This window comes from Carassius gibelio, chromosome B18 (genome assembly GCF_023724105.1).
Source record: "Carassius gibelio isolate Cgi1373 ecotype wild population from Czech Republic chromosome B18, carGib1.2-hapl.c, whole genome shotgun sequence".
NCBI lineage: Eukaryota > Metazoa > Chordata > Actinopteri > Cypriniformes > Cyprinidae > Carassius > Carassius gibelio.
The window spans coordinates 9,994,981-10,019,001 of NC_068413.1; the positions used below are offsets into that span (position 1 = coordinate 9,994,981).

General features: G+C 38.7%; 2 protein-coding genes and 1 long non-coding RNA gene across 9 annotated transcripts; 2 read left to right on the forward strand and 1 right to left on the reverse strand.

The window, feature by feature from the left end:
* Positions 1 to 181: 181 nt before the first annotated feature.
* Positions 182 to 6,402, reverse strand: si:dkey-12e7.1 (uncharacterized protein LOC557553 homolog). 4 transcript variants are annotated; one of them, XM_052582518.1, is made up of 2 exons: positions 6,144 to 6,402; positions 182 to 2,274 (listed from the first exon to the last, which is right to left on the reverse strand). In XM_052582518.1, exon 2 carries the CDS (start codon positions 2,204 to 2,206, stop codon positions 1,082 to 1,084), a length of 1,125 nt encoding a protein of 374 aa, XP_052438478.1. In that variant the 5' UTR covers positions 2,207 to 2,274; positions 6,144 to 6,402; the 3' UTR covers positions 182 to 1,081. The 4 variants fall into 4 exon arrangements, with proteins under 4 accessions (XP_052438478.1, XP_052438477.1, XP_052438476.1 ...); XM_052582517.1 differs by having other exon boundaries at positions 182 to 2,280; XM_052582516.1 differs by lacking the exon at positions 6,144 to 6,402 and adding an exon at positions 2,820 to 3,542.
* A 1,563-nt stretch (positions 6,403 to 7,965) lies between these two features.
* LOC127977578 (uncharacterized) lies at positions 7,966 to 9,563 on the forward strand. The gene is made up of 3 exons (XR_008158257.1): positions 7,966 to 8,016; positions 8,145 to 8,209; positions 8,916 to 9,563. It is a non-coding gene; the product is annotated as an uncharacterized LOC127977578 (long non-coding RNA).
* A 1,283-nt stretch (positions 9,564 to 10,846) lies between these two features.
* Positions 10,847 to 17,128, forward strand: LOC127977574 (histone-lysine N-methyltransferase KMT5B). Of its 4 annotated transcripts, none has more exons than XM_052582510.1 (10): positions 10,847 to 11,240; positions 12,124 to 12,436; positions 12,543 to 12,690; positions 12,779 to 12,944; positions 14,097 to 14,206; positions 14,293 to 14,459; positions 14,578 to 14,597; positions 14,991 to 15,127; positions 15,417 to 15,616; positions 15,709 to 17,128. In XM_052582510.1, the coding sequence occupies exons 2-10, from the start codon at positions 12,283 to 12,285 to the stop codon at positions 17,022 to 17,024; spliced, it is 2,418 nt and encodes an 805-aa protein (XP_052438470.1). In that variant the 5' UTR covers positions 10,847 to 11,240; positions 12,124 to 12,282; the 3' UTR covers positions 17,025 to 17,128. The 4 variants fall into 4 exon arrangements, with proteins under 4 accessions (XP_052438470.1, XP_052438471.1, XP_052438472.1 ...); XM_052582511.1 differs by having other exon boundaries at positions 12,239 to 12,436; XM_052582512.1 differs by lacking the exon at positions 10,847 to 11,240 and adding an exon at positions 11,301 to 11,788.
* Positions 17,129 to 24,021: the final 6,893 nt, after the last annotated feature.

Below are 24,021 nucleotides of genomic sequence, written 5' to 3' on the forward strand. Positions count from 1 at the left end.
AAATCAGCCTATTTGAAACAGACTGAAGTTGACCAAGTAGTAATTCAGTTTATCTTACAAATAACATTTATATGTTAATACTGATGGGAAGGAAATGAAATTGATGAGTGAAGGTTTGCTAAGCATTTTTTAATAATAAAATTGTTTTTTTTTAAAACAAACCAAATGGCACACATATTGATCAAGTAAAATCATATCAATTTATTATAGCCATTTCAATTCCAGTCTGTACACAGAATTGATTGATCACTGCACCACTGCAGACTGCTGCTTTTAGGGGTGGCGAGAAAGAAACAACTGAAAAGCTAGAAAAGGGTGCCATCCTGTGGACGAGCATGAGAGACTGCATTCAAATCATATTTTCATCCTTCGGGGTGTTTACTAGGAAATCCAGCTGCAAAAACCTATGTGTACGTGAAACAAATTAAGCGATTGATCAATTGGTTTGAGGCTAAAAGCAATATCTTCATTTCATAAAATCAAAGAAAAAACTTCATGGCTCACAAATGTCATTAAAGGCACACTATGTTTTAAAGGTATAAGTTGTAGACAGCTGTAAATACCGAAATAAAATTTAGTTCAAGACAAAAATACACACAAAATAAAGGCAAAAACCCCTTTGTTTTTTGAGGACTCCAACTAAAACACATAAGAACTGAAATGCTTTAAGGAATTAAAGTTCTTGTCAAAATGATCCACACTCCATTGCAGCAATCCGCTTTATCCTCCTTTTTGCACAATAGAACAATTTTCCTGAATTCACCTAAGCTCCTAAAAAATGCACACACTTCAGCCTGGAACATAAACCTTCATAGCAACACAAGCCAAAACTCTTTTGAAACATAATTGTATAGTTAAGAATCTGGACATATATTGAACTTACTCCAATTATTTGCTAGCAAACGATGGCTGACATATAATTAAATTACAGTTTAAAATATTTTTAATTATAGAGGATCAGCAGAAGTGTGTTATCCAATTATATTTTGGTCCTTCTAATTTTCCTACATAATTTTCTTCAGGATGTGGCTGTGCGCCTTTAGGCCATTATGTGTGGCCTGGTATTGTTTAAGTCTTGAATTCACCAGAGCCAACTGTCTAAATGCTGAAGACAATAGCAAGACTGCTGGAGGATAGACGTCAGCTCTCGGTAACTTTGCTCTTTCCAGTTGGGAAGGAGTCTTTCATTGTTAAGGGCCTGAAGTTTGGGCGTCCCTTCACGTAAGACCTGATACAAACAGGGCCATCGGCTCTGTATCTGTAGCCGAGTCCGACGGTCCAGAGTAATGCCTCGAACTATCTTTTTCGCCCGCAGCTCTCGCAGCGCTGGGAGGTTAAGGCAGGAGAAGACCAGACCACGACTGGGTGACACATCTAGGAACTCGAGCGAAAGGGATTCAAGGGTGTATGAGATGCCTAGATTTCGCAGCGGAACAAGAACATGGAGCGTGAGGGATTTTAGATTAGGCAGGGATTTCGTCAGCGTCTGTAAAGTGTTCGGACTGACCCCTTTGAATACCCAAAAGTACTTCAACTCTAAGATACGGAGGTGTTGAAACTGAGTGATCAGTGCAACTGATGTTTCGGACCAGTCGAAGTGCAGGCGCATTTTGGCAATCCTGGGACAGCTGTGGACGAGTCTGGCCAGGAGAACCTGGAAGTTATTAATCTGGTCCATCTTGGTAATATTGTCTTGATGGGAACTAGAACTGGTGTGGACACGAAGGTCAAGAGGTTCAAGCAGCGTAAATGTCCAGTTCAAGTCTAAATGACTGAGATCCCGGCAGTGCACGTTCTCTAGAAGGTGCGACAGGAGCTCTCCCCATTTATTGCACTGGTCTCCTAGATCAAAACTGGCCTTCAGAGTGAGCAAACTAGCCCCACGGGATATAAGATGATGGGTGTAATGGTGAACCCAAGCCTTCCAGCGCTCAAACTCTCTGTTGGAAACGAGCAGACCCTCCTGGCCAAGATGAAACACCCCACGGCGGGAATAGTCTGCAACCCTCCAGAGCTTCCCAGAGCGCACTAAGCAGCTCCAGCTCGCACACACAAGGGCAGAGTTGCATTTGTCTACCTCACTGAGGAATGAGAGCACATGGAGCTGACATTCCACCGGCAGGGAGTTGAAAGGGAAGTAATCTTCATCAGCTTTAACCCTTCTCCTTGTATTAACAGGAACAAGTGCTCTCTTCCCTTGAGGCATTTTGTAAGTGCTTGATTAAATCCTTAAGATCATCCTTTTGTCTTGCTCTCTCAATGAGTGACGTTTGACTGCACCTTGCAGAAAACACAATGTAATTTATTATGTGCATCTCAACAGTAAACATTGTCTGCCAGTTCTTCATTATACGATTTACATCAGAAAGTTGCACTCCGACCGAATCAGATAACTCAAGAACCGCTGTAATTGAGTCAATTCAATTCATGAAGGAAATATTTGTGAACCGGATTAAGTATTTTATTAAAAACATTTTGTTTCAATACAAAAGTAAATGTATAAAACAAAGCAGTATTAAAGCATTTTATGTGTTCAAGTTATATTAAAAGATCCTTTCTGAATGATTAATTTAACTTCGGCACTGTTCTGTGACTGATTCAATTCGATTCGAGAAAGAAATCGTTCACACCGGGTTTGTGAACTGAATTAATAATTTCCCTCAAAATTAAACGTCATTTTAATGTGTAACAGGACAAAGCACCTTGTTTATAAAACGTATTCAGTAATAAAACATATTACGTCTAAGTTCATCACTGTGCAATGCATACTTTTTTAACTTAAATTAGTAAACCATATGGAAACAGTTTTGATAACTTACCTTTAACATACTAGCATATTTCTGGGATGTCAAGTTAATATTATAGGCAAGCACACTGTAACACTCTGCTCAGAGAGACTGGTGGAAGAAATAAGTCTTGTATTTTTTTCTTTTTTCAAATACAAAATATACAAACTTGCAAACCCTTTGCAAACTTACTAATTTACTATTAGTAGCGCGTCGTTAGCTTGTCATAGCGGCCTGATATCTTTTAGCAATAGCTGTGAAATATCTTCTGTTCTAAAGTTCGCCCGGTGAAATAATTTAACTCAAATAACCGTGATGTTCTGACTGAGCTCTTAATTCAAAAAAGCGTTTTAAATGAGAGAGAGTATGTCAGCACTTTGGAGCAAACTAAGCGGCTAATCCCTGTGAGAGGCTGTTGTTGTTCTCCGCGAATGACATCATCAATGTGCGTGCTACAGCCTCGAGTGTTTTGGGCTGATCCGGGAACAGCTCTGTGGATGTAGTCCTGCTGCTAGCTTAAACAAGATTAGTTTAAAAGGACTGATCCGAGGACAGGCTCGACATGCTTTTCGATTTCTGCTGTCAGTAGTTCCGCATCCAGCGGTATCGTTTTGTCATATTTCTCCATTACTACTTTTGTATTAAACGAATATTTCACGCTGATCGATGTTATTGAGGAAAATCGTTTCTAAAAACGTATTTTACGGCGTGAATTTAGGTAACGTAGGTAATTTAGGTCTAGACTCTAGTCATCTGCACAGACTGGTGATGGGAAGTCCGAATCATTTCAGCGAATCGGTTCTTTCGAACAATTGAATTCAATGAACTGGTTTAAAACGCCGTTTCAATTCCGTTTTTTTTCAAGCGTGCTGTGAATTTTCCAATAAGCCACATGTGGGCACGTCTGTTTACTACTTGCATAATTTCATGTATCCCCATGTTCATTTTAGGTATAGCCATCACAACTCATATAATCATCTTTTAGAACCTTAATGTTTACATTTATGGTAAACAAAGTCCCTTTACCTGTTTCTGGCAATTTTAAATGACATTTTTCCACATCCATTTTGTAATTGTGTTAATGGAACTCTGCAGTCTACTCTACACAGTCAAATTATTTGTTGACATTTCTGATTTACTTTCAACAATGTTGGGCTAGTTACTCAAAAATGCAATATACTCATTAGACTACTAGTTACTCCGTTCAAAAGTAATAAGTAATAATACTACATTCTGGCAACAGAAATTAGTTACACTAGGTTACATTACTTTTCTTTCACACCTACATAAGTTGCCTATCTTCCCCATAAAATTTTTCTAAAAAACAATATATTTCTGCCTCATCATTTGAATAAAATCCACATTGAATCTCAGTCATAAGTTATCACTAACACTCAGTGGTGATTAATAGTAATTTATAAGTAAAAGTGTTGTATTAATCTCATTAATTTTCATTTGTAGCTTGAAGCTAATTGTGGCTATACTTTCTCTGTTATGCGTATAGCCTGAATATTCGTATGAATATACGATGATATTCCAGTTTGTATTTAATCAAAATAAATCAAATAAGTTCTTGAGAAAATGTTTATTCTCTAAAAAACTTTTGTGCATTTTATATCAGGATCAGAGGGATGTGGGCAAGCCATGTAGTGCCAGATTAAAGTAATCCCACAATTTACAAAACTGTGTTCAGATCATCTGACAAAATCAATGTAATATTTGGCAATATTTCCATCTGCTGAATGTAAACTTTTTATATTCAATATGCCTGCTGCACTGCAGAGATCTTGTGCCTACGCAATTTGTGAAATTATGAAAATAAATCTAGCAGTTCTATGGATGACCTAACTGTAATATTATTACTGAACTCTTTTTAGTAATTAGTTACATTACGGCAAAAAGTAATATTATAACTGTAACAAGTTACTGCCCAGCACTGCTTTTCAATTTGATTCATGAAATAAACATTACAAATCAAAAGAAATAATTGATAAAATGCAACAAGATTTAGCATCTCATCTCAATGGATAACAAATGCAGTATCATAATATAGCTAGATCTTAAGTATATTTTAAAATGTATACTTTTCTTTCTTTTGTTTTTACACAATTATCTGACACCAGTTTTTTTTTTTTTTTAAAAGATCGTCCTTTTGAATAATTAAATATTTTACCTGTAACTTTAAAATGATTTGTTTTTTACATGCAAACTTTAGCTTTTAAAGAGTACATAACATACACAGTTTACCTAATCTCAGTGTTGGGAAAGTTACTTAAAAAATGTATTAATTATAGTTACTCACTATAGTTAGTAACTGAATTACTCTATAATAAAAGTAACTCGTTACCAGGGAAAGTAACTATTTGCGTTACTGTAAAAAAAAAAAAGAAAAGAAAAAAAAAGTTGCTACATGTCAGAGAATTTGTACTTTTTTTTTGCAGTTTTCACAAGTCAGTTGAAATGAGTAGAACAGACAGGTACATAACTGTAGAACAGACAGGTACATAACTTTCAATATTTATTGCACGTCAACAGACAGCAAGAGTTTTATCCTGCACTTTAAGTATTATCTTTGTAAGAAAAGTGTTTTCGGCCACTAGCTTTGTAGATGCGTGTCACACATTACATGCACGTTCTTGCCTTTGACCACAATGAATTTGAAGTAGTGCTTATATCTTCACCTTGAAAATGCCAACTTTTCATCGGATTGCTCCTGACTCGCCATCTCTGCTGCAAATCTCTGTGTAGCTGTTGCGTGTGTGTGTGTGTGTGTGTGTGTGTGTGTTTGGCGCCGCTGGCGCTGCCGTGTGTTCCGGCATGTGTGTAAAAACACTGGCTCTGATTGGCTACCATGAAACACATGACTCTGCCTTAGCCAATCACAACCGCTTATCTCGTCATTAACCCACCTCCTCACTTGCTGTGTGAGCCAGAGGTCCGTTCGGATTGCATAGTTTATTAAATCAATGCTTAGTAACGCACCGCATTTAACGTTCAGTAACGTTAACGGCGTTGTAACGACGGGAAAAGTAATTAGATTACCGCGTTACTGAAAAAATAACGTCGTTACCTAACGCCGTTCTTTTAAACGCCATTATTCCAAACACTGCCTAATCTCATGTTAATCTTGAGTACCTATAGAGTAGTACTGCATCCTTCATATATCCAAAAATTATTTAGTTTTATCATATTTATAAAAGAAAATACAGCTTTCCGATTCCTTCCAGAAAAAGCCAAGCTCCTGGCGTGCCATGGGCGGAGCAACAATATTGATGTTTCGTGTTGTTTCCATTAACCTATATTCACTTATGTGTTGATGTCCAACAAAATACAGAAATCTGATGCAATTGTACTCACATGAATGGGGTCTTTTATCACAGGGACAGCTCCATGTTTTAATAGCAAACGATGTGCAAAGCCAGCGTCTACTTGGGCCTTGTTTATAAAACATTCGTCACTCAAATGACCAGAACACACAAACACACTCGATACACTCCGTTGCTGCCCCGTAAAAACAAACTGCATCCACTGTTCATGTTAACGCTGGCTTCTTGGGGAAGCTGAACACGGTAAACTTTTTAAAATTTTGAAGAGCGTCGATGTGCGCAGTCTCGCTCTCCTCTGGTCAATGTGTGTGCATGGGCAGAGCATTTTTCCAGGAGAAATGCTCAAATAAGGACTTCCGTTCTCCTCTACGTCATTAGATCCACGATCGAAAAAATCCAGCCGAAACTTGTTACATTTACATTTATTCATTTAGCAGATGCTTTTATCCAAAGCGACTTACAGATGAAGACAGTGGAAGCAATCAAAAACAACAAAAAGAGCAATGATATAAGTGCTATAACAAGTCTCAGTTAGGTTAACACAGTACAAGTAGCAGCATGGGATTTTAAATAATATAATTAATAAAAAGAAAACAGAATAAAAAAAAAGAATAGAGCCTTGGAGGTCTTTACACATACACACATATATATAATTGCATAATAAATGAAAAGAAAAATAGAATACAAAAAGATTAGAAAGGTAGTTAGATTTTTTAAGAATAGAATTAGAATATTGAGTGTTAAAGTTAGAGGGTCAAATAAAGATGGAAGAGTTGTTCCAACCCTACACTCTAAAAAACGCTGGGTTGTTTTTTCAACCCAACTGCTGGGCTGAGGCCGTTGGATAGGACTTTGGGATGTTTTAACCCAAGTTTGGGTTGAAAATAACTATCTTTTTTAACCCAGCGGGGGTGGGTTGAGGACGCGGACGTGAAGGAGAGCACGCACGTCACGTCAAAATCGTACGTCTCTCCAGTGCGAGCAGCCGCCATTTTCTCAGCGTGATAGAAGCGAGAAGCGAGTGAAAGACTATGGTAAGTAACGTTAAGTATTCAAAATGTAAAGTTATCTTTTATTGTTTACCCGGTTGTATGAAAGGCGGAAGGTTTTATGAAAGGCGGAAACAAAGGAGCTTAACGTTATATCTAACGTTATATAAAAAAAAACGGACGCGGTTTTCGCCTGGGACACGGAGGTCTTAACTGCCTCATGTAACGTTACTGAACGGAGGATGTACTTTTAATATAACGTCTGTGAATGTATTTTGTCATATTTACATAAGATTTTACATTATCTGTTCTCTTTGAGGCGTTAACAGACGGTTATGGTCACGGTTACGCTCATGTGAATTTGTCTTTTTTTTCGCGGTTAAACTGAATGTATGTTTGTCTCCTAAAGGAAACGGCATGGTGTAGTAAAGACTAGCATAATTATTTTGAGGCTGTTGAAGTGGTAACTGTTAAAAGTATGTTTTACATGTAATGTTTCAGACTTGTCCAGCTCCTGTATTCATTGTCCTCGCGATGAGAGTTAAAGACACAGAAGAATTTTTAGAAAATTAATGTTTCTGTTGTGTCCTGCCTGTCAACTTCACATGTTGATGCAAAAACAGTGTGATTTTATATATGTATGTATGTATATGTTAATATTTTATTGAAACCATTGATGCCCCTCTTTGCAGAACTCAAACTAACTGGAGTTAAGGACACACAAGTCTGCTTGTGAGGAGGTGGTTTTCTCAGCTTCTTCTGAAGAGAGGGAAAGATCGTTTAAGGCAAGTAAACTTCATAATTTCATGTTATCAGTTGTTGTTTTTTACTAAGAGTAAAATAATGTTTGTTTTTTGTTTTTGTAGATGTTAAAAGCAAGAGACATGGGAGATCATCATTCCCTTGAGATTTTATGTAAGTTATTTTTAGAAAATAAATTTTTTTGTTGTCTCCTGCCAGTTTACTTCACATTTTGATGCAACAACAGTGTGATTACGTGCTCATTTCATTAAGACCATTGATGTCTGTGTTTTTTATTGCAGAACTCAAACCAACTTTGGAGTTGTCTGATTTGGAGAGTCATTATTCTTGGTCTTCGCTCTTAGAGGTAAAGTTCACACAAAAAATCATTTACTTGCCCTCAAGTCATTCCAAACCTATAAGACTTTTGTCTGTCTTTACAACATAAATTAATATATTTTTAGTTTTCTCATAATATTTGTTAATCCATTTATAGTTTAGATAATCTGTATTTTCAAGCTTCATAAATATAGAGTTATTGTAGAAGTAAATTCTGATATTTATATATGAATACATCTTAAATTATATGATAGCAAACATGTATGTTCAAAATAAAATATTGGTCTCCCAGACCAGCAATGGAGGACACAAAAAGAGAATATTAAATATATTCATATGTTTTCCAAAAAATGAACAGGGTTTGTATGAGTCAGGAAAAACATGAGGAGAGTAAATTATGAACATTTAAATTATTTGGTGAACTAACGGTTTGAAGAGCAGCCCTCCACGTACATGAATATTGTGAGGTATGTGAATGTCATGTCTGTTTTAATGTTTCAGTAAAGAAGCTTTCTGAAAGCAATATTTATTCAAACAATATTGCATGTCCTCACACTAGTGCTGCCATTATAGACTTCATGAGAGCTGTGGTGGACTGAGACATTAAACAACCACACAAAGTGTTGAAACTTTAAAACCGATTATTTACCTATCCTTACGGATGTGAATACACCTCTACCTGAAAATGGATAGTTTAATTAAATGTTTAATTTTTTCAAATTTGTTTCTCTTAGGCCACTGATGAAGAGCAGGCGGTGACTGGGATGAATGCTGGTCAGAGAGGAGAATCTTCTTTCCCCTAAACAGCGGTGGTTTTAAAGGAGGACGCTGCCCTGGATGATGTAGAAGATGTCACATGCTGTGCTGATGGGGCTTCTTCATGATTACATCAGTTATGCTAAAGAGATCATGAAAATTGACCGTGATGCATGATCTGTATTCATGGACAATGAAACAAACTGTAAGTGTATAATTTGTAAAAAAAAAAAAGTTAAATGCTTTTTCTGTGTTGTTTAGTAGAAAAGTTTACACTCTGTCATTCATACACCTGCTAACATTCTTTCACACACACACACACACACACACACGCGTCTGCTAAAGGTTATAATATCAAAGTTAATGTTGTGATTTATTTGTGTACTGTCATGCCAGAATAGTTGGAAAAAAAACTAATTGTAAATTTATTGTATGTGTTTTCGTATATTTTTATACAATATATACAATTGAACAAAGTCCAATTTGATCTTAAGTTATATTCATCAAATGTTCAATGCTTTGTTTATGAACTCTGTAGCTGTTAATGCCATCCTTTTCTGCATTTCTTCTAACATGTTACTTTTTGACTTTTCTCTTGTTTTTAATAAATATTTTCCTTTTGGTAATTATTATTTGTGTGTAAAAGTGATATTTAAAATGAACAACATTTGTAGGTTTAATGCCTAGCTCAATTTGGGTTAATTTTAACGTAGAAATGCATTGTTTCCCCACATGGCTGCACTCTGCGAGTTCATTTTCTGCCAGCAGGAGGCGCTAAGAGCGGGAGAGGTAGGTTTCTCCGGTAACGGCTGCAGAGCGGTGCTGAGCTCACAAACGCTGCCTTATCAAGCATATGCGAAATGATATCGAACATTTTCTAAATACAGTAGTTTTCCTTCTGAAATACAGTGATAAAAAAAACACCCGCTCTGTTTTTTTAAACCCTGCAATATAGTCATTTTAAACCATAAAAAAGGCAACCCAGCAGGCTGGGTTAAATATGATAACCCACCTGGTTGGGTTAAAACAACCCAGCGCTGGGTTCGTCCCTTTTTGACCCAGCGCTGGGTTGTCAAAATAACCCAAATTGGGTTGTTTTCAACCCAGCAGTTTTTAGAGTGTAAAGTAAGATTTTCGGCACAGAAATTCTCAGTCATAGGGTTAGGGTTAGGTTTAAACTTTAGCCATGTTTAGCATGAGAACCCATCTCTTTAACACTGTGAACAACTCTGAATACATGAAACACCATTGTACCCCCCCCCCCCCCCCTTTTAAACAATGTATTACAGGAGATGTCAATTGGCTTTGAAAAATAAACCCCTTTAGGATTTTTTTATGAATCTGATCCAAATAGTCTCACCTTTCACAAGTAATGATATTAAATTTACCAAATCTTCTGTTGGATGTGTGAATGCAAAAACAGTTTTTTGTTGTTGTTTGTTTTTGAATGTGTATTTGTTGTGATGTTTTTCTTTACTGTTCTTTACTGTTGGTACTTTTTTTAAATAAAGAAAGAAAGTGTTGAAGAGTGATAGGTCATGCTTGAAAGAGATTTTTACTGCTCCACTTTAAAAGATTAATGATTCACAACAAAAAGACTTCGGGCACAAATATTTTCACTTCTAAAAATAATAGGTGTTAGACAATTGGTGGAAAAAATATTCCTTGGCTACTTAGGCTACATATTTCAAAAAAGTTTTCAATGCAAAACAAATAATGAGAGCTATTTTTCAACATTTATTAGCTATAGCTTATTATCGATTGTGGTGAATTTTCTACATGTGCGGCTTCCAAAAATTATTTGTATTAATTTTTCCATATACCTGCACGTTACTGATTTTAGCAGTTGCTAGGAGTAAAGTTAAAGCAGATAAGTGAACATTTGTGAGAGGCGATTGTGCGATGGGATGCTGTTGCTGCTCCACGGAAACACAAGCGCGCTGAGCCGCAAGTGCACATTTAAAGGGGTACAACAACAACGCTGTCTTTGTATACATCTGAGTTTGTCGAGGCGTTTATAGCGCTAGATCAACGTCCAGTCACATTTTCTTAGTGCGACTGTATTATATGGACAGTCTGGGGGGTAGAAAGAAGAAGAGAGCGTCAAATTAGCGCCGATAATTCAAACATTTTGGGTCTGTTTCTTTCCGAGGCGGCTCGGTTGTCCTGTCGTCTCTGTTGATCTGGAAACGTCCGCCATCTTGAATTTTAATGTCATATTTTGAACAATTTTCGACAGTATGACATTCTTGGATTGCATTGGACATCGATGATGGACAAACCTCAACGCAGAAGAAAATAAAGTGAGTAACGTTATTTAGAGAACTGCGTGATTCTGCTAACCGTGATCCCTCCTGCTCGGGGCTTTTCCGGGTGTCGCCTAGCAATCGCGCAGTTAGCTGCATGTTAGGCCAAGTGTGATACTCATTTTATTATCGGATAATGGCAGCATTTTTAAAATAATTTTAGATAAAATTGATGGGGTCTAATCATGATCTTATGTGTATTATTACAGTGTTGGAATATCCGTCAGGAAGTCTGTTTTAAATATCTTTGCTCTGCCGGTCAGGCAAGTCTCATTGTTTTGTTAGCTCGATGCTAAGCTAGTTAGCGTTCATCGAATGTTTACTTTAACTGCTATTTTAGGCTGTTAGCCCACATTAAGAGACCTAACTCGTTGCACACTTTAGAGTCATTACGTTACATTAAAATTGCGTTTAGGTTTCAATAAAGCAGTAAGTTGGGGCATAGACTAAATTGGTGTGTTAATGTGGTTTGTGTTGGGATTTAAATACAACGTCGCTTAACGTTACATGGGAGCGTTTTAACCACAATGGAGAAGTATGCTAATGTAAGTTATCGAATATATTTTGTGCATAAATTAAATTTTGTGAAATATTGGTCGATGTGGCATTATTCACAAGACGATCTCGATTGTGAATTCAAGGTTTGTAGTTTAATTGAAGGCAGCTTTTGTTACTTCCAATAGCATCCAGAGGGTGGCGCTCTATACTTAAGAATATTTGAAAAGTAATAAACTCACTTTTTTTTTTTCATTAACTGCATGCTGATCATTAATTCAGCCGCTACCATGGATGCTGGAATTCTCTTCAGATTACGAATACTGATAAAATACATTTATATGTTGATAAACAGAATATAATATTGATTTATTGTTTAATATAGGTGAAGTATCAAGTGACAAGAAGCAAGTTTGATTGAAAGTTTCCTGGCAGATAAGGCGACAGATCCAGCTTCAACCCAGTGTTTTCTGCTGTCTCCTTGTTGAATGGTTTCACAGAAGCTCAATGCGCCTTCTCCAGACTGCCAGCTGGTATGAAGTAGATGGGAGAATCCAAGAACATGGTGCTGAATGGCAGGAGACATGGCAGCAAGTTCTCCAGTAATCAGCCCGTAAGCAAGTCCAGGCTGCAAAACACACAGAGAGCTCATCTTCGTCAAAGCAAGGGCTCCCCGAGTGCTAGAAGATGCAGTCGACGTAAGGTCCTAGCAAAGCCATCAGAGAGTGTCTCTGAATTCATTTAACTACAAAAGCAGAGTCTTAGTCCTGTTCTCATTGGGTTTCATGCTGAATCCTCTAACAGGTTGTGGTGGGGCGCCCCCGGAGGCAGAAAGGCGCCATGTCCCCTCATCGGGAATGACTGCCAAGGAGCTGTGTGAATATGATGATCTGAGCACCAGTTTGATCCTGGATCCTTACCTTGGCTTCCAGACACACAAGATGAACACCAGGTTTGTGTTTCTAGATTAGTGAATTCAAATTCTCAGTGTCTGCAGTCATTAAGCCTGCCATTCATGTTAACGTGATGCTCCTTTTTAGGTTTCGACCAATTAAAGGTCGCCAAGGGGAGCTGAGGGAAGTGATCAAGCTTTTTAAGAAGCATGACAACCTGGAAAAAGCTTTTCAGGCTTTGACTGCTGGCGACTGGACGAGACATCACTTCCTCAACAAGACTAAGTCCCAAGAAAAGCTCTTCAAAGCGCATGTAAATTATACATTTTGAAAGATCTCAATTTTTGATGACTGTATTTTAGCCTGCTCTCATGACCTGGCAGGTCTATGTTAGTGTGTAAACAATTTTAATTGTTAAATATAAATTTTTGTTGTATTAAATCTAAAATCTAAAATATATAAATATTAAAAGCTTGTTTAATATTTATTTAGAAAATGAATATTAACATTTTACAGTATTGTTTGTTTGTGTCAAATATTTAAATATACTGAATGTCATGTTTAATATTTAAATATATTTTTAATGATGAAATTAATATTTAATATTTGAAATACTATTTATGTTTACATATTTGCTCTAAATAAATATTAATATAATTTTATTATATATATATATAATTTTATTATATTTTTTTATTATTATTATTTATATATATATATATATATATATATATATATATATATATATATATATATATACAGTATTATATTTAAATGTTAATCTTATAGAATTTTACAAAATTAGTTAAAATTGTTTAAATATGTTACTACGAAAATGCGATATTTAAACATTAAATGCTCGTTTATTATTTAATTATACATATGACGCTCTAGCGGTTAATAAACAGAACTGCTTGCGTCTTGCAGAAGAACATAGTAGCCGGAACTACTTCTCTCTGTTTATGTCTATGAAGAATCACAAAGGTACTGGGTTACTCCGCCGCGGTATCCCCGAAGCAATATAAAATAGTCCAAATATAAACACTTATTATAGGTGCACCCTAGTGATTCAGGACAAGCCAAAAACACAGTTTGGAAAATGGATTCATGGTGTACTCGCTTATTATATACATTTTTCTACATTTTGAACACAAACAAAGTTACGGACCGCAGCTCTGATTGGTTATTTTTTACCGGGAGCGATGGAGTTTCTGCAAATGGCAATAGGACCACTGAGAGGAGCCAGAGGAGCTTGATTTTTTTCACAGATTATCTGTCTCATATTCTACTGTCAGGACATAATGACGGGTTTAATACATATGTAAAAAATATTTTTTTTTACAAAAGTTCCCTACAGCACCTTTAAGTGTAATATTTAATGTTTTACTGTATGTGTAAACACATTTGCTTGTTTATGCGATGTAATATTTACATTCTCTGTTTGTTTCCTCTCGTGTCCTGGTAGGTGTTTGTTTACCTACGCATGTTTGCTTCGGACAGCGGCTTTGAGATCCTTTCTTGTAATCGCTACTCTTCTGAGCAAAACGGAGCCAAAATAGTAGCAACAAAAGATTGGTGAGTTAACAATTTTATGTAATCATATCATCAACTTATTTTGCTTCTAGTTTTCAACATATGTTTGCTTACTGCGCACATTACAGGAAGAGGAATGATAAAATTGAACATCTTGTGGGCTGCATTGCTGAGCTGTCTCCCAGTGAAGAGAGGATGTTGCTTCGACATGGAGAGAATGATTTCAGTGTCATGTACTCGACACGCAAAAACTGCGCGCAACTCTGGCTTGGACCTGCGGCTTTTATTAACCATGGTATTTTTCTTTTAGATCTTAAACAGTCACACCTAAATTAAACACCTGATCAATACATTATGTAATGATAATGAGGAGTCTTTACATAGTAAATTTAAGGTGTTCATTGTTTTTACAGATTGCCGACCAAATTGCAAGGTAAGTACATATGAGGCTGGACCCTGCTTTCTATTTCTAAATGAAGATCAACTTGAACATTGGGGAAGTCGTGGCCTAGTGGTTAGAGAGTTTGACTCCTAAGGTTGTGGGTTCGAGTCTCAGGCTTTCAATACCATGACTTAGGTGTCCTTGAGCAAGGCACCGAACCCCCAACTGCTCCCCGGGCACGGCAGCATAAATGGCTGCCCACTGCTCCGGCTGTGTGTTCATGGTGTGTGTGTGTGTTCACTGCTGTGTGTGTGCACTTTGGATGGGTTAAATGCAGAGCACGAGTTCTGAGTATGGGTCACCATGCTTGGCTGTATGTCACGTCACTCACTCACTAACCGAGTAATAGGAAATAATTTTGCTGATGTGTGTTGTTTGTTGCAGTTTGTGTCAACAGGTCGAGACACCGCCTGTGTGAAGGTTTTGCGCGACATTGAACCGGGGGAAGAGATCTCCTGTTACTATGGAGATGGATTCTTTGGAGAAAACAATGAATTCTGTGAATGCTATACTTGTGAAAGGTATCATGTGTTGCGTGCCTGTAGTTTCTCATGCTTTTTTCAATTCGGCAGTTAGAAATGAATAAATAGAACAACGTTTTGTATTGGAAGGTCTTTTTATAAACCGTTGCAACATGTTGTTCTGTTTAAAGAATGCTCATGTAGACATTGAGAAATTAGATCGTAATTTAAAATTGAACTCAAGATTCTAATATTTGTTAATACACATTTGTTCTAAATATCTGTTTATTAAATGTAATGTTTAATTTGTGTGTGTGTGTGTGTGTGTGTGTGTGTGTGTGTGTGTCAGACGTGGAACTGGAGCTTTCAAGTCGAAAGCAGGGTTGCCCGTGGAGACTCCAGTGATCAATAGCAAGTACGGCCTCAGAGAGACAGACAAGCGTCTGAACAGACTGAAGAAGCTGGGAGAAAGTTGCAGGAACTCCGACAGCCAGTCTGTCAGCTCCAATGCAGAGGCAGACTCTCAGGAACCAACCACTGTACAAACATGTGAGACCTGTAAAACTAGACTAAATTTGATTCTAATAATGCTGTTACAGCTCAAGCTCATCATTTCTCTTCCTTTCATTTTTTTTTTCCAGCATTACGTAAGAGGACTTCACAGTCCTGTGGCAGAAAGCACGGCGAAGCTAAAGCTATAACGAGGCAAACTCTGTCAAGCCCTTCTTCTTCTACCTCATCCTCTAAACGAAGTCAAACAAATATTTCGAGTTTACCAAAGAGACTTAATTCAAAGCCCACACACCCTTTGCCTAAAGGAAGACAACGGTGTCGAGGCGTATGGACGAAATCTTCTAGCCGAGTGAGTGCTAGTGGTGATCTCAAGGAGCCCTCCAGACAAGATGCAGACAGACGCAGCTCCGGAGGCAAAGGCAGTGTAGCGCGCCAATCAGAAAACAATCAGAGCTCTTCGAAGGGTGCTTCCCCAAGCAAGGACAGCATACTTTGCCCTTACAGAACTCGTAGGTCCACGAGGACCTCTCTCGGTGCTCAGGGGGCTGACGGCACGCAGGCATTAAGTCAGCCGTCTAGCCCAGGTGTAGTCCTCAAGTCAGAGCCTGGAGAGCTCTTTCCCGTGACACCAGGGCACCAGATGAACACCCCTAGTTTGGAGACCAGCTGTCCAAGGAAAGGGACGTGTCCCAGACGCAGGAGGACAATAAAACAGGAAGAGTCCGCCTCCTATGGTGAGTCCTTCCTCCAGGAGGGCGTGCCCGACCTGCGCCACGCGGTTCGGGCTGCAGATGTAGCAGACTGTGGGAAGGTGGTGCTCGGCCTGCCGGACTGCCACCAGCACTACAACGGCTCGGCTAAAAGCAGCAAGTCCCTGCGCCGAGGCAAGGGCAAGAAGAAGCGGCAGATCACGCGCTACGACGCTCAGCTGATTCTGCAGAACAACTCAGGCATTCCCAAGATAACACTACGCCGGCGTCGAGACAGCAGCAGCAGTAAGAACGAGACCAGAGAGGCCAGCTCCTCCAGCTCTTCCAAAATCAGCATCAAGTTCAGCAAAGAGCACGAGAATGACCGGAGCAGCTCGTACGTGGCCAAACTGAACAATGGCTTCAGCCACGGCTCCCACAGCAGCTCCACCAAGCTCAAGATCCAGCTGAAGCGGGAGGAAGACAGCGCGGGGTTGCATCGCTCTTACCCGGAGGATGTCACCTTAGAAGAGGGGGATGTACTGGATCACAATGCGGGCGCTCAGGTTGGTCAGAGCATGGAAGTGGAATCCCTGTCCTCTGAGGACGAAGAAGAGGACTACTTTGATAACGAGGATGATTTCATCCCGCTCCCACCAGCAAAACGCCTGCGGCTCATCGTGGGCAAAGATTCCATAGACATTGACATTTCTTCCAGACGACGAGAAGATCAGTCCCTCAGACTCAATGCATAAGCTGTGTAAATATCCATTGTTCCAATCATGTTCATTTTGAACACATGTAATTTAAATAGAAAATGCAAATGTATAATTAAATCATGGCAAAGTATCTTTCTTTACCTTTTAGTGATGGTACTTCTTTATTGTTTCCTCACTATGACTTTAAATATTGTAGAAAGTGTACAGGTTATGTATGAATTTTATCCGAGTCTGATCACGTGCAGATTTTGTTAGCATTCTGTCCAGCTTAACTGTTTTATTCCATAAACCTCTCAGCTGTGTTTTGCGAGACGTTAATCCAGTTGGGAAACACATGCATGGTTTCACCTCGAAAGGTTGACACTTCATATTTCAATAACAGTGTTCCAATGCACAAGAATCACATGCGTCTCTCTCCTCAGCTTGATCTGGCTAAAGGGAATCGTTGAGCAAACAATGTGCAGAGGAGCTCAAATTTATACAGATCTCTCCACATCTTTTGTATCAAAATACTTTTTATCATGTATCTGATTTTTTGGCCATGGAAGGCCGTGGTGCTCATTGTGGTGGCCTGGTGCTGGTCCGAATGAATAATTATTCTATGAACGTCAGACCCTTTTTGTGTGACCTTGGAAGTCCATAGAGAAGCGTGCCTACGGATAAAAGTCCTCAAGTACTAAAACATCATCAATCAAGAATCTGTTTTCCTGAATCATGATCATTGTGGTATTCAGTACATCTAATTGACTTTGTGGTTTTGTGTGCATTTTGTGCTCTGGCAAAAAATTATAATTTTTAGAGAAAAAACAAGCTAAGGTATTCAAAGCTGTTGTTTGTGTTTCCATTGTTGATCTTAGGCAGCTGCCATGTTAGGCTATTTTTATTTGTACCTTTTTTCTGTCTTTTCTTTCATTATATACTTTACATTCTGTAATGTCGAAGGTCTGCCATCTGTGGGCTTCTAAGAAGTTATCAGCTTTTTATCCTAATGATCACAAAACTCAATCTTACAAACCGATTCTTAAGAGCATCATGACAGTAACAATGTAGGATGTATACATAATCTGGGGGCATACTGTTCACTATATGTATATTCTGGGACTTGTTTTTATTTAACTGTTTTAAGTACTTGAAAACTATAAAACTCATTTTCAAGATACTTGCTTGTCTGATGTCGTTATTAGATATAGTTGTAGTTTATCTGCAGGTCCAGGTTGCAATACTTATAACTCTCTAGCTTTTCTGCACTTCTGCAGCTACAGAATGAATTTAATATGGTGAAATTTTGTTGGAGCCGAGAGGCGGCATCTTCATTTTTGAGTCAGTTCTAACTCTTTAAAATTATAATAAAGAAACAAAGATGCAAAGGGTGGAAACTTTCTAGAACTTTGGGCTTGTTTTCACATAAAGTCACTTACAAATATGGGCAGTTGCTGTATCAGTCTTTGGAAGCTGCACAGTATGAGCCATCAGAATAGTAGCCACATGAAGGAAAGATGTTGAAGGAGTCCTCCACCCCAAAATGCATAATTTAGCATTAATCACTTACCCCCATGTCATTCCAAACCCTTAAAAGCTTTGCTCATCTTAGAAAAACAATTTAAGATATTTTGGATGTAAACCGGGAGGTTTGTGACTGTCCACTACATTGGCAAGTAAAACACACGCATATGTTTTCAAAAAAAAAAGAGCATCTGTGCACAAGTGATCAATGACAAAATTTCCATTTTGGGGTGGAGTATCCCTTTAAATAATTGTTAAAGTTATTAATGTTCAGCAATCCTGCAATGTTGCAACATTTAAAGTTAAATTATTATTTTTAATATGTTAACCCAAATTTTTCTGGTTTCATGCATATATGTTAATAGTGTCCAATGTGAACATGTTTTCATTTTTTTCGTATTTGAATGTGCGGCAGGGCCAATATGTTGTATTTTCCCCCACTACAATGTCAAATTTGAATAGGAGGAGAGCATTTGGCATCTAACTCAAAATACCTGCTTTCAACAGATTAATCTTTATTCATGAACAAATTTATCATGCATAAAAGCCAAAGAACCTCTGATGCAAACCCCAAAAAAGGCTGCACCTATTTTATAATCTCTTGAATATGAAAACACAATAAATCTGTTTGTCTTAAAATGGTGGAACATAGTGCAGAATAACATGCAGCCATTAAGCTTCCCCAACAGGGTATTGTGTATCAATAAGTTAAATAAAAATAAATAAATAAAAATAATTAAGAAAATATTACATCTATATAATAAAAGGGGTATACCTGAATGCAAAATTATGCAATTAACTGTTTGGTTACCAACATTCTGCAAAATATCTTCTTTTGTGTTCATCAGAAGAAAGAATCTCATAGTTTTGCAACTTAAAGATGACACAATGATGACACGATTTCCATTTGGGGTGAACTTTCCCTTATGTAAGCAGTTTTAGTAAAAGTAGCCTGCAAGGAGTACTGCAGTGAAGGTACAAGCAGATGTGTAAATTTACATAAACATATTAGCATACTATACTTTGTGATGTAAATATGTTAAACCTCATATATTTAATGAATATGCAGATATTGATTAGGTCAAACGGATCAACCTTGACAAATGTCCTCGATATTCATGAGATTAATTATCTTCTTTTTATATATATATATATATATATATATATATATATATATATATATATATATATATATATATATATATATATATATATATATATATATATATATGATTATTTAAATAATTTATATGTAGGCTACAGCCATGATTGTTTGTTTATTTGTTTATTTATTTATAAATAAATAAAATGTAATAATGAAGAAAATTTTTAGGCCCATTATTCAATGGCTGACTGTAGGGATATATAATAATGTAAATATAAACTCATAACTTGTCTGAATTTCAACATTACAATGGAATCATAAGTTACTAGTCATAAAATGAATTAGACAGATTTATTCTCAATCAAATTAAGTTCTACAGTACACTACAGTTGCCGGTGGGCTTAAATGGGTTAAAAGATAGGTCTAGAAATGTACTTATTGATGGTCAGGTGCATGTAATATTATGATATTTGTTTTCTTTGTTTAAAGAGCTTAGACTTTGTGCTAGCTATTTTGATCATTGTTATCTCTTGCAGATTTGAAAAACCTGTATGAAACGCATGTATGAAGAGGATTAAGCACATGTATAAATCTTTTTCATATTATTTTATATCAGCTGTAGTTTATTTGAGACTTTTTACAGAGTTTCTTTATTTCATATTTGAATGGCAAGTGGTAGTCTGCTTGAATTTTCCTCTAGCCTACTCTCCTCCAGTGAGTTTTGAATGCAGAAATCATACTATTTGTCATCTACCATAAGTCAGAAGTAAAATAAAAGGTATTCTTTATCGGTGTTATTTGTTTTTTTAGGATGTTTCATAAAGGATGCCCTTTTATTCCCTGCATGAACACAAGCCACCGACCCAAATTATTATCTTATGTGTAAGATTTTACATGGTGTAGCGCATAAGAATATAGTAATTATTCAACTTTGTGGTTTGGAGGGATTGTTCTTTTATGCCGGTTTTACGGAGGGTGATTGAATCCCATTATCATAAGGCAAAGATAATGCAAATATGAACTGGACTGTCATGACACTTTTATATGCATCCCTATCCTGTAGGTACAGAAGCCACTCTTAAGAGACATCCACCTTTCTCCCTGAATAGTAATCAAAGCCTGGTTTGGGAGATGACCAGCACAGAGACATCTTTAGGTCCACATCTAAGAGATGATTGCTACATTAGTTTGAGCAGTTTAAGTAAAATTGTATAAGAAATTTTTGAAAACCAAAACATGGATTACATTTTTTTTATGTTATTATAACCTAAAGATGCTACGTAGGGCAAGTGTGGGTCTTTGATGAGTGAACAATATCCAAAGGGCTGAGCAAGAGAGGTAATCCAGTATCCAGAGCAAAAGGGTCAAAATATGAGTTACACAGCAAGGCAAGGAAAAGACTAAACTAAAGAAAACTAGAATCAGAGACAAGACTAAGGCCTGGTTCACACGGGACGATTTTAAAATTGTCGGCAGATTTTCCAAACCTGAGAGACCCCACACACGGCGATAAAAAATCACGGGTCTAACAGTTTTGGTCGCTCCGTGTGTGGTGTGCAGCCACACGGCAATATCAACACATCACACACGAACCGATTTGACTCCCGAGCATTCCCAGGTCAGACGGGAAATCTCAAAAAATCCCTCGAGATCAAACGTGACTTTAGAGTAAACAATCATGGCGGACAAAGAGGATGCAGTGGCCATAGTTTGTGCTTTGTTTTTAACGGGGAAAAAAACATAAGAAAAATAAGAAAAGGCGATGGTCAAAGAGGTGGAGACGACGCGAGCATGGACTATACTTGCTATATCATGATATGGAGATAAGTTGTTGTTTTATCTCATAGAAATGTTGTAACGTACTACACAGATTAATAACTGTTGAAATAAACGTTCATATATTAGTTTCCATGTACTCTGGTGGACTGCAGTTGTGGATGTAGTTATGCCCATCGACTTTATTTGTATTTGTTATATTATATACGCCGGCTGTTTTGATTTTGTTTCCCGGTACTATCACTGCCTCGTCACCTCGCTTTCTGATTGGCTACACGCCACAGTCCACAGGCTGCGTGATTGTTTGTCCTCGGGGGACACCACACACGAGAAGAAATCGGGCAAAATAAATCCAACATGTTGGATATCCCCGATTTGAGATCGGAGCGGTCCCGACATTCTTCCGAGCAGAGGAGATTAGTCTTAACACACCACACACGGCAGGAATATTTGATCAGATTATTTTACGATAATCGGAGCATCCTAAAATTGTCGGAAGGGGTGAATCGGGGCTAAAATCGGCCCAATTATCCTGCCGTGTGAACCAGCCTTAATATGGCAAGGCTTAAGGCTGGTTCACACGGCAGGATAATCAGGCCGATTTTAGCCCCGATTCACCCCTTCCGACAATCTTAGGATGCTCCGATTATCGTAAAATAATCTGATCAAATATTCCTGCCGTGTGTGGTGTGTTAAGACCGCTCTCCTCTGCTCGGAAGAATGTCGGGACCGCTCCGATCTCAAATCGGGGATATCCAACATGTTGGATTTATTTGGCCCGATTTCTTCTCGTGTGTGGTGTCCCCCGAGGACAAACGATAACGCAGCCTGTGGACTGTGGCGTGTAGCCAATCAGAAAGCGAGGTGACGAGGCGGTGAGGAAGTGCCGGGAAACAGAAACAAAATCAAAACAACCGGCGGAATGGCGCACCAGAAAGTCCGGTGGACGTCGGAGATGGAGGACCAACTTGTCGACCTGTGGCAACACAGGGAATGTTTGTACAACGTTTCGTGTAAAGATTATCACAACCGAAATGACAAGGAGAGGAACTGGGCAGAAATTGCTGCTGCACTTGAAATACCAGGTAATGTTTATCTACAGTAACGTTACCCATCGCTAGCATGAAAGTCACGTTTGATCTCGAGGGATTTTGCGAGATTTCCCGTCTGACACGAGAATGCTCGGGAGTCAAATCGGTTCGTGTGTGATGTGTTGATATTGCCGTGTGGCTGCACACCACACACGGAACGACCAAAACTGTTAGACCCGTGATTTTTTATCGCCGTGTGTGGGGTCTCTCAGGTTTGGAAAATCGGCCGACAATTTTAAAATCGTTCCGTGTGAACCAGGCCTTAGATACATCGCGCAGCAATCACTATGAGAGGGATATGTGAGGAACAATACTTGGCAGTTTGAAAGTGATCTAAGTGAGTGTTATATTGAATGTGTGATGGGTTACAGCTGTGTGCAATCAGTGCATTCAGCTGTGTGTGTATAATCAGTGCCTTCAGCTGTATGAAGTGAAGTGAAGTGACATTCAGCCAAGTATGGTGACCCATACTCAGAATTTGTGCTCTGCATTTAACCCATCCGAAATGCACCCACACAGAGCAGTGAACACACACACACTGTGAGCACACACCCGGAGCAGTGGGCAGCCATTTATGCTGCGGCGCCCGGGGAACAGTTGGGGGTTCGATGCCTTGCTCAAGGGCACCTAAGTCGTGGTATTGAAGGTGGAGAGAGAACTGTACATGCACTCCCCCCACCCACAATTCCGCCCAGCCCGAGACTAGAACCTACAACCCTTCGATTGGTAGTCCAACCCTCTAACCATTAGGCCACGACTTTATGTGTGTAATTAGTGCAATGGATGATGGTAACTGTAGTCCGGGGTGACTTGCAACAGTTATTGTGGTGCAATAGTTGAGTGTAGTGAACGGGTGACCTCTGGTGGTGAGTGAATGGAAGTTCATAGACCAGATTATGACATAGCCAGCCCCCCCACGAAGGAGCAGCTTCCAGATGCTCTTAAACAATCGAGGAGGGCGGTGGAGCGGAGGTGGAACGAGGGCCAGGTCCACGTGGAAGTGGAAGTGGAATTGCCGGGGACCGAGGCAGAGCAGGAAGCCAGGGTGGAGCAGGGTGGCCTGTTTGCCAGGATTCGCAGACGGCCTCCATAGCCATGACAGGACAGAACGGAAGTTCATAGACAGCCTCCATAGCTGGGACAGGACAGGAGTTCATGTGTTGATACCACTGACACCTCTGAAGGTTCTGCAGCAGATGCCGCCACCTCTGGAAGGTCTACAGCGGTAACCACAGAAAAAAGGGGGAGTTCATCATTAGTTCCTTCGACAGTGACATAAAAGCTTGAAAGTGAGTTGCGGAGCACCACAACCGCTGCAAGGAGCTGAAGCGAGTGCTGCCGCCTCGGAAGGTTCTGCAGCATGTGCCGCTACCTCTGGAGAAACTGCAGCAGACACCAACACCTCTGGGGACACAGCAGCAAGTGCCACTGCCTCGGAAGGTTCTGCACCATTATTTGCCACCTCTAGAGAAATCATAATGGATGCCACCACCTCTAGAATTTCAGTAGTGGTGTACGCAGCCCAAATGCAACAAAGCGATCCCCATCATGGGAAGCA

Bases quoted from the DNA above. Each gene is read 5' to 3' on its own strand.
- si:dkey-12e7.1 (XM_052582518.1), bottom strand. From the start codon at position 2,206: ATGCCTCAAGGGAAGAGAGCACTTGTTCCTGTTAATACAAGGAGAAGG.
- LOC127977574 (XM_052582510.1), top strand. From the start codon at position 12,283: ATGGGAGAATCCAAGAACATGGTGCTGAATGGCAGGAGACATGGCAGC. The intron at 12,437-12,542 runs GTAAGGTCCTAG...ATCCTCTAACAG, and splicing joins TGCTAGAAGATGCAGTCGAC to GTTGTGGTGGGGCGCCCCCG. The intron at 12,945-14,096 runs GTAAATTATACA...GTGTCCTGGTAG, and splicing joins AAAAGCTCTTCAAAGCGCAT to GTGTTTGTTTACCTACGCAT.